This window comes from Passer montanus, unplaced genomic scaffold (genome assembly GCF_014805655.1).
Source record: "Passer montanus isolate IOZ18808 unplaced genomic scaffold, ASM1480565v1 scaffold295, whole genome shotgun sequence".
Taxonomy (NCBI): Eukaryota; Metazoa; Chordata; class Aves; order Passeriformes; family Passeridae; genus Passer; species Passer montanus.
This window is the reverse complement of record NW_024367652.1, coordinates 15,535-25,333: the sequence shown is the minus strand read 5'-3', so window position 1 is coordinate 25,333 and position 9,799 is coordinate 15,535. Positions and strand designations below refer to the sequence as shown.

Genomic DNA, 9,799 nt, shown 5'->3' with positions numbered 1-9,799 from the left:
GCTGGGGGGGCACAGCCGCCCCGGGCCCCGCCATGGAGCCCCCGGGCCCCGCCATGGAGCCCCCGGGCCCCCACCCCGCCCCCGGCCCGGCCCCGGCCCCGGCCAGCCCAGGTGAGCACCGAGACGGCGGGGGGGCAGCGGGGGGTGCGGTGGGACCCCCCCTTGGAGCACAATGGGAGCGGCGCTGGCTCTTTGAGAAGCCCCCCGACCCCCGGGGGGAGGGGGTCCCCAGCCCTTTGCCATCCCCTGTCATCGGCTGGGAGACCCCCGCCTCCTTAACGGGCTCCTGTCCCTTTAAGATGACCTATTTAGGGTGGCTCTGTCCCATGAGGATGCCTCCATCCCTTGGAATTATCCCTTTGAAACGCCCCTGGGAATTTAGGATGTCCCCATCCAATTCCGGACGGCCCTGTCCCTTTAAGGTGTCCCTGTTCCCTTAAAGAATCCCCATCCCTTTAAGATGCCCACAGGAATTTAGGATGTCCCTGTCCCTTTTTAAGGTGTCCCTGTCCCTTTAAAGGATCCCTGTCCCTTTAAGATGCCCACAGGAATTTAGGATGTCCCTGTCCCTTGAGGATGTCCCTGTCCCTTTAAGGTGTCCCTGTCCCCTTAAAGGATCCCTGTCCCTTTAAGATGCCCACAGGAATTCGCCCCGGGCCCCGCCATGGAGCCCCCGGGCCCCGCCATGGAGCCCCCGGGCCCCCACCCCGCCCCCGGCCCGGCCCCGGCCCCGGCCAGCCCAGGTGAGCACCGAGACGGCGGGGGGGCAGCGGGGGGTGCGGTGGGACCCCCCCTTGGAGCACAATGGGAGCGGCGCTGGCTCTTTGAGAAGCCCCCCGACCCCCGGGGGGAGGGGGTCCCCAGCCCTTTGCCATCCCCTGTCATCGGCTGGGAGACCCCCGCCTCTTTAACGGGATCCTGTCCCTTTAAGATGGCCTATTTAGGGTGGCTCTGTCCCATGAGGATGCCTCCATCCCTTGGAATTATCCCTTTGAAACGCCCCTGGGAATTTAGGACGTCCCCATCCAATTTTGGACATCCCTGTCCCTTTAAGGTGCCCCTGTTCTCTTAAAGGATCCCGGTCCCTTTAAGATGCCCACAGGAATTTAGGATGTCCCTGTCCCTTTTTAAGGTGTCCCTGTCCCTTTAAAGGATCCCTGTCCCTTTAAGATGCCCACAGGAATTTAGGATGTCCCTGTCCCTTGAGGATGTCCCTGTCCCTTTAAGGTGTCCCTGTCCCCTTAAAGGATCCCTGTCCCTTTAAGATGCCCACAGGAATTTAGGATGTCCCTGTCCCTTTAAGGGTCCCTGTCCCTTCCAGATGTCCCTGTCCTTTCCCCACCCCCTCCTCATTTAGGGACCCTGCCCCTTGAAGCGCGCTGTCCCTTTAAGAGCCCCCAGCCCCTTTTAAGCTCTCCTGCCCCCTCCTTTCGCTGCTCTGTCCCTTTAAGTCCCTCCAGCCTTGCCCCTAATCCTTGGTGTCCCCTCAAATCCCCCCTGAACCTCCCTCATACCTGGATCTCCCCCCCTGGCCTTCCCTGCAGCCCCTTCCCCGCGGGGGCTGCGCCGGAGCCTGGAGCCCCGGGAGAAACCCCAGGAGCACCCCCAGAAACCCCAGGAGAAGCCCCAAAAACCCCAGAAGAAGTTCTGGGAGCAGCCCCAGAAACGTCGGGAGCATCCCCGGGAACAGCCCCAGAAAAGGCTCCGGGAGCTGCCCCAGGAGCAGCCCCAAAAAATCCAGGAGCAGCTTCGGGAGCAGTTCCAGAAAAGGCTCTGGGATCAGCCCCAGAAACTCCAAGAGAAACCCCAGGAGAATCCTCAGGAGCAGCCCCACAAGCATCCCCAGGAGCAACCCTGGGAGCAGCCCCAGAAAAGGCTCCAGGAACAGCCCCGGGAGCACCTCGAGAAACCCCAGGAACAACCCCAGAAGCCCCGGGAGCAGCTCCGGAAGCCCCAGGAGCAGCCTCGGGAGCAGTCCCAGAAAAGGCTTTGGAAGCAGCCCCGGGAGAAATCCCAGGAACAGCCCCAAAAGTCTCGGGAGCAGCCCCAGAAAAGGCTCCAGGAGCAGCCCCAGAAAAGGCTCCGGGAACAGCCTCAGAAGCCCCAGGATCAGCCCCAGGAGCAGCCCCAGAAAAGGCTCCGGGAGCAGCCCCAGGACCAGCCCCAGAAAAGCCGGGAGCAGCCTCAGGAGCCCCGGGATCAGCCCCGGGAGCAGCCCCGGGAGTGGCCCCAGGAGCCCCGGGAGCAGCCCCAGGAGCGGCCCCAGGAGCGGCCCCAGGAGCGGCCCCAGGAGTGGCCCCAGAAGCCCCGGGAGCAGCCCCGGGATCAGCCCCGGGAGTGGCGGGCGTCGCGGCCGGGCCGCAGCCGCGTGCCGGGCCGGGACCACCGCCGCTATTACCACGAGCGCTGGCGCTCCGAGTACCTGATGGAGTTCAACGCGGCGCGGCACGGCATGCGCTGCCTGGTGTGCGGCAGCGCCCTGGCCACGCTCAAGCTCAGCACCATCAAGCGCCACATCCGCCAGAAGCACCCCTACTCCGGAGCCTGGGGGCCCCGCGAGAAGCAGCTGGTGCTGCGCGCCTGGGACGCCCACCCGGGACGCAGCCCCCGCCCCGAGGGACCCCCCGGCGGCGCCCACGGGACAGGTACGGGCGGGGCTGGGCGTGGGGAAGGGGGGCACGGCGGCTTTAAGGGGTGTGGTGTCCCTTTAAATGGGGCCACGCCCCTTTGGGAGAGGCACTGCCCCTTTAAATGTGGCCACACCCCTTTACTACCAGCACTGTCCCTTTAAATGTGGCCACACCCCTTAAGAGCAGTTCCGTCCCTTTAAATGTGGCCACGCCCCTTAAGGAGAGGCACTGTCCCTTTAAATGAGGCCACACCCCCCTTAGTAGCAGCACTGTCCCTTTAAATGGGGCCACGCCCCTTTAAAGGAGCTCTGTCCCTTTAAATGTGGTCACGCCCTTTTAGGAACAGCCCTGTCTCCTTAAATGTGGCCACGCCCCTTTACTGCCAGCACTGTTCCTTTAAATGTGGCCACGCCCCATTCACCTTCAGGCCACGCCCTCATCTGGTGCAGTCCTATATTGACCACGCCCTCTTTGGCTGCAGCCCCACCCCTTTCTGTTAAACCACGCCCCTTTAAGCGCTCTGTGCTTCCCCTTTAAATGCCACGCCTCTATTTGACCACACCCCTTCCCCAAGCCACGCCCCTTTAAAGGGACACTGTCCCTTTAAGGCTGACCACACCCAGTCTCTCAGCCCCGCCCCTTTCTGGGGCTCCTCCCATGACCGCAGTGGCAGCGGCAGGTCCCCAAGTGTCACCAGTGTCCCTTGGCCTGTCCTCTGGATCCCCAAAGTGTCACCAGTGTCCCTTGCCCTGTCCCCGAGGGGTCCCCAGGATGTCCCCAGGGTCCCCAAAGTGTCACCAGTGACCCTTGGCCTGTCCCCGAGGGGTCCCCAAGGTGTCACCAATGTCCCTTGGCCTGTCCTCTGGGTCCCCAAGTGTCACCAGTGTCCCTTGCCCTGTCCCCGAGGGGTCCCCAGGATGTCCCCAGGGTCCCCAAAGTGTCACCAGTGACCCTTGCCCTGTCCCCAAGGTGTCCCCCTGTCCCCCCCAGCCCCTGTCCCCCCAGCTGACGGCGCTGTCCCCTCCCGCAGGGCCCCGCGCCCCGGCCCCGAGGGCCACCAAGGTGTCCCCGGGGCGGGTGGCAGTCGGGGACCTGCGGGGGTGGCTGCGGGCGGAGCTGCGGCTGGACCTGGAGGCCGGGGGCCACCGGCTGCGCTGCCTGCGGTGCCGCTGTCCCCTGCCCTCGCTGCACCTCGGGGACATCCGGCGGCACGCGCTGGCCGCGCACCCCGACACCCTGCGGGGACACGGCGGGGACAGCGGGGACACCGACGGTGAGAGGGGATGGGGACAGCGGGGACACAGAGGGGACAGCGGGGACACCAATGGTGAGAGGGGATGGGGGACAGTGGGGACACGGAGGGGACAGCCCTGGTGAGCAGGGACAACGGGGACAGTGGGGACATGGCGGGGACAGTCCCGGTGAGAGGGGATAGGGACAGCGGGGACAGGGGGGACACTGCCGGTGACAGGGCACAGGGGGGACAAGGCAGGGACATGGAGGGGACAGTGGGGACATCCCCAGTGAGAGAGGACAGGGGGACAGTGGGGACAAAGTGCCACCCGCAGGGACACCCCCAGTGACAGGGGACAGGGAGGGCGTGACGCGGCTGGGGGCAGTGGGGACATCGGGGACATGGGGACACTGGGGTGGGTGGCACCAGGGGACAATGGGGACACCGGGAGGGGTGGGGACACATACTGGGGACACTGTGGCACGTCCCTGACTGGTGCCAGGGCAGGGGGACAGGAGGTGACACGAGGTGACAGGAGGTGACAGCGCTGTCCCCCCCAGCCCTGCCAGCCCCCGGCCCTGAGGAGGAAGAGGAGGAGGAGGAGGAAGAGGCCGCAGGGGGGGTGGGGGCCACGGGAGCCCCCCCTGCCTGAGCCCCCCGGGATGGGGACAACAGGGGACACCCCTGGGGACAGTGGGGACACCGGTGACCCCCCAGTGTCCCCACACCTGTGCCCACCCCCCGTGTCCCCCCCCGGTGTCACTGTCACCCCCCCCGGTGTCCCCTTATTTATGTGTGTGCCCCCCCCTTTTTTTTACACCCTCACCTGGGCACCCTGCCTGCAGCCTGTGCTGGGGTGTCACTGTCACCACTCGATGATGTAGGTGTTGGATCTCTCAGAGAAGATTCTCTGAGTGATCCACATGAGGTGCATCACTGCTGGAGCCTGATCAAGCAGATGTGTCCCCAGGTGGGAGCACATGAGACCTACTGTCTAGACTAGGCAGAGAGGAAGAAAAAAGGATAAAATCTGACATCTGTTTGGTGTCAGATGCCCCCTTATCCTGCTGCTCTGCAGCTGACTGAATTACAGATTTACTGCAGAGATTGCAGGCTCTCCCTTTTAACACAACCCAGTTGATGCAGGTTTAGAGGGCTAATTTGCTAGTTCCTCTGCAGAGAAAGGTCATATACTCCTTTGGTTGTAGCAAGTGATTCCAGTGAGTACAAAAGCCCTCAGAGCAGCATTGTCAGTGCATTCAGCACTGGGAGTGTGCAGGCTGGTGAGGCAGGACACCAGCTCCTGTAGCAACTCAGGTGTGTGTCTGTGAAATCACATGTGATGATGTGTCTTTGGAGTTGGGGTTTCTCTACTGACTGTAGTGGGGCAGAGGAGGAATTCAGGCTCAGCTCTCTGCAGCTGGAGGTGGCCATGTGCTCCCATTTAAGCAGGGAATGTCCCCATGCAGCCCAGGCACTGGGAGCACTGTCATCAGAGCAAACCTGCTTGCTGCTCACCAACTTTTACACCCCCTCCCCCCTGTACACGACCCCCCAATAAACCCCCCCAGAGACCCCCGGGGTCATGGGGACATTTGGGGACATTTGAGAGGAATACGGGGACATTGGGGGGGTCCCGGGGATATTTTTGGGGTGTCAGCAGCACAGAGGGGCCCAGCGTTGTCGCGGTGTTTTATTGTAGCCGCAGCCCCGCGGGTGGATTTGGGGGGGGGTCTCCCCCATTTCCCACCCCCCCGCAGCCGGGGGGGGCTCGGGGGGCGCAGTTTGGGGGGGCTGTGGGAGGGGCTGAGCCCCCCCTCCCCCATGTGGGTGGGGTTTGGGGAGGGGGGGGAAAGACAAGCTTGGAGTGGGGGGGGCACCGCGGGGCACCCCCAAACTCCCCCTCCCCCACCCGGGGGTTTATTCCGGCTTCTTCTTGGCCAGACCCGGGAGCTTCGCCTGGATCCTACAGAGAGGGGGGGGGAGAGACGGTTTGGGGGGGCCACAAGGGTTTGGGGGGGTCCCCAGGAGATTTTTGGGGGGGTCCCCAGGATATTTTTGGGGGGGGGGTCCTTACTTGGCCATGAGGTCCTTGGTCTGGCGGCGGATGAGGTCCACGTAGTGATTGATCTGCACCTGAAACAGGGGGAAAATGGGGGTTTCAGGGGTGGCCCCCCGTTTCTGGGGGTGCCCCACTTCCTTTTGGGGGGTCCCCTTTAATTTGGGGGGGATCCCCTTTAATTTGGGGGGGAATCCCCTTTAATTTGGGGGGGTCTCTTCAGCCTGGGCTCACCTCGTATTTCTCGTACAGGGGCGGGAGGGTGAAGGCCAAGATGTCGGCTGGGGAAAAAGGGGAGTGGGCGTTATTTGGGGGCAGAACCCCCCCTCAGGGCTAATTCTGGGGGTCACCACCCCCAAACCCAAACTCCTGGGGGGTCATTTTGGGGGTTCTCACCGAGGATGAGGAGGGTGATGCCGTTGAAAACGGCTCCCACGTAGGTCATCAACCACATGGTCACCCCAAACCCCCCAAACCCCCCAAAGCCCGCTCACCTGAAGGGGTGCCCCTCCTCGGATTTCTGCAGCGCCTGCACCACGGCCTTGTAGACGCGCAGGCTGATGGTGACCGAGAGCAGGGCCAGCGCCACGTGTGCCACCACGGTGACGGCGCTGAGCGTGGCCAGCGACAGCAGCAGCACCAGGCTGGCGCCGAAGGCCACCGCGCTCTTCCTCACGTCCCGCCAGAACAGCAGGTCCTGCACCGCTGGGGACAGCGGGGACAGCGCGGTCACACGGGGGGACACAGAGGGGGACACACGGGGGGACATGGAGAGGACACAGAATGAAGATAAGGGGGACAAAGGGGCCATGGCAGGGGGACATGGTGGCGGCATGGAGGGGACACACAGGGGGACACGGAGGGGACATGGAGGGGACACGGGGAGGACACACGGGGACATGGAGGGGTCATAGCGGGGTCACACAGGGGACACGGACGGGACACATGGGGGGACATGGAGGGGACACACAGGAGGACACAGAGGCGAGATACAGGGGGACAAAGAGGGGACATGGAGGGGACACACAGGGACATGAGTCACACGGGGGGACACAGAGGGGGACACACGGGGGGACATGGAGAGGACACAGAATGAAGATAAGGGGGACAAGGAGGGGACAAGGAGGGGACAAGGAGGGGACATGGAAGGGACACAATGGGGACACACAGGGGAACGTGGAGTGGAAATACAGGGGGACAAGGAGGGGACACAGAGGAGGACACGGGGTGACAAGGCCAGGTCACAGGGGGTGACAAGTCGGGGACACAGGAAGGACAAGGAGGGGACACAAGGAGGACACAGAGAGTGCCAAGGACAGGTGACAAGGAGGGGACACAAAGGTGACAAGGCCAGGTCACAGCGGGTGACAAGGAGGGGACACAGGGAGGACAAGGAGGGTCACAGGACAGAGGGGGGACATGGAGGGGACACACAGGGGGACATGGAGGGGACATAGAGGGGACACAAGGAGGACACAGAGGGTGACAAGGACAGGTGACAAGGAGGGGACACAAAGGTGACAAGGCCAGGTCACAGCGGGTGACAAGGAGGGGACACAGGGAGGACAAGGAGGGTCACAGTTGTCCCCCACCCCAATTTCACCCAAACCGAGCCCGTTGCCGCCTTCCCTCTCCCTCCACTAATTACCCTCGCTCATTAAACCAGTCCCTTCATTACACACAGCCCCTAATTACACCCCCCCCTACCCAAACCAGGTGCTAATTAACCCCCTCCCCCGTGTGCCGGCGGGTTTGGCCCCAAATCCCAGGATTTCACCCCAAACACGGCGCTGCTGAGCCTCCCTCCCTGCTCTCCCCGTTCCTTCTCTTTTTCACCCCAATTTTGGGTCCATCACAGCCCCCCCTCCCTCCCCCCCGGTGCTTTCGGCGCCGTTTTGGGGTGGAAAAGGAACTTTTTGGGGCTTTACCTGCCAGGCGGGGGAGGGGCTCCCCCAGTTCCTGCAGGGTCTGGTGCTCCTGCTGCCAGCGCCGGGGGGCGGCGGGGAGGGACGTGACACCATTTCCAGCGCCAGTGACACCAGTGACACCGTTCCCAGTGCCGGTGACACCGGTGACACCTTTCCCAATGCCAGTGACACCATTTCCAGCACCAGTGACACCGATGACACCATTCCCAGTGCCGGTGACACCGGTGACGCCGTTCCCCACGCCGTTACTGATGCCTCTAGCGCTGTCCCCGCCGCCCCCGTGGCTGTCCCCGCCTCCGGAGTCGCCGTCCCCGCCTCCGGTGTCGCCGTCCCCGCCGGCCGTGTCGCCGTCGCCGCCGTGGCGCTCCACCAGGTCCCAGGAGAGCAGCTCGCTGGTGAAGCTGTGCATCTCCCGCACGCAGCGCGACACCTCCTCCAGCGCCGCCGCCGAGCCGGGGGGCGGCCGGGCCAGCCCCCGCCCGGGGCCGCCCCCGGGACCACCGGGACCACCGGGACCCCCGGGGCCGCCGCGGGGCTTGGGCGGGAAGTGGCACACGCGGCCCTCGGGGATCTGGGCGAGCGCGGGGCCGAACTCGCGGTCGAAGGCGGCGCGGTCCGGGACCACCTCGAACGGCGACTCCGGAGACTCGGGGGGGCTCTGCGCGCCGCCCCCCCCCGCGGGCGCCCCCCGGTCGCGCCCTCCCGGTGCCGCTGGGGGGGGGGGACGCGGTCAGGGGGGGTCGGGGTCCCCCCTGTGCCCCCCTTTCGGGGGGTCCCGTGTGTCCCCCCCGCTCCGTCCCGCTCCTTCGGTGGCATCGTGGCCCCCCCCCGTGGGGGTTTTGGGGTGTCCCCCCATCCCAGCCATGTTGGGGGGCGGTTTTGGGGTCCCCCCCCATCCCAGCCATGTGGGGGGGCGGTTTTGGGGTCCCCCCTACCTTTCCCTCCCCCCATTGTGTCCCCTCCCCCGCAGCAGAACCCACGCAGAATTTTGGGGGTCGGCCATGCGGTTTTGGGGTCCCCACGCAGAATTTTGGGGGTCGGCCATGCGGTTTTGGGGTCCCCACGCAGAATTTCGGGGTCCCCCATTCCAGCCATGCTGGGGAAACCCCCCTCCCCAAAATTCCGGGGTTCCCCCGAGCTCAGCCATGCCTGGGGACGCTTTTGGGGTCCCCCAGAGGATTTTGGGGGTCCCCCCATGCAGGGGGGGGGTCAAGCGGCGGCGCAGAGGCTCCCCCCAACCCCCCCAGACACACCCCAAAATCCGGGGAGGAGAGACCCCAGCTTGGGGCTAAAAACCCCCATTTAGGACCAAATCCAAACCCCAGTTTGGGGCTAAAAATGCCCATTTTGGAACCGAACCCAAATCCTATTTTGGGGCTAAAAAGCCAATTTAGGACAAAACACAAACCCCAGTTTGGGGCTAAAAACCCCCATTTAGGACCAAATCCAAACCCCAGTTTGGGGCTAAAAACCCCAATTCAGGACAAAACCCAAACCCTATTTTGGGGTTAAAAAATCCATTTTCGAACCAAACCCAAACCCCAGTTTGGGGCTAAAAAACCCATTTTGGAACCAAACCTAAACGCTATTTTGGGGCTAGAAAGCACATTTAGGACCAAACCCAAACCCTATTTTGGGGCTAAAAAAGCCCATTTTGGGTTCAGAATGATGGGGGGGCACCCCAAACCTGCACCTTTGGGTGCTGAAACTTGGCCTCAGTGTGGGGCCAACCCCTCTCCCTTTTTGGGGTGAAACCGCCCAGGTTTGGGTCTGGAGCGAGGCTGGGGGGGGCATTCAGCCCCCTCCTCGTTTTTGGGGGGGATTTTGGGGTCTCTCCCCGTCCAGCTCAGCCCGGGGGGGTCCCGGGGAGCCCCCCCGGCGGCGGGTGGGATGCGGCGCAGGCGGGTCAGGCTGGGGGGGGGGGCAGGAATTTTGAGGCCAAACCACA

The 9,799-nt window shown here is 64.0% G+C and overlaps 2 protein-coding genes across 2 annotated transcripts in view; one reads left to right on the top strand and one right to left on the bottom strand.

The window, feature by feature from the left end:
* The first annotated feature begins 32 nt into the window (after positions 1 to 32).
* Positions 33 to 4,516, top strand: LOC120504500 (uncharacterized protein C11orf95-like). Its single transcript, XM_039714013.1, has 5 exons — positions 33 to 111; positions 634 to 743; positions 2,093 to 2,645; positions 3,661 to 3,903; positions 4,425 to 4,516. The coding sequence occupies exons 1-5, from the start codon at positions 33 to 35 to the stop codon at positions 4,514 to 4,516; spliced, it is 1,077 nt and encodes a 358-aa protein (XP_039569947.1).
* A 1,173-nt stretch (positions 4,517 to 5,689) lies between these two features.
* The window catches only part of LOC120504499 (apomucin-like), a 7,766-nt gene continuing 3,656 nt past the window's right edge, over positions 5,690 to 9,799 (bottom strand). The window contains 5 exon segments of the mRNA XM_039714012.1: positions 5,690 to 5,830; positions 5,942 to 6,000; positions 6,158 to 6,204; positions 6,320 to 6,628; positions 7,852 to 8,562. Of these exon segments, the coding sequence (XP_039569946.1) occupies positions 5,785 to 5,830; positions 5,942 to 6,000; positions 6,158 to 6,204; positions 6,320 to 6,628; positions 7,852 to 8,562 (1,172 nt within the window). The 3' untranslated portion in view covers positions 5,690 to 5,784.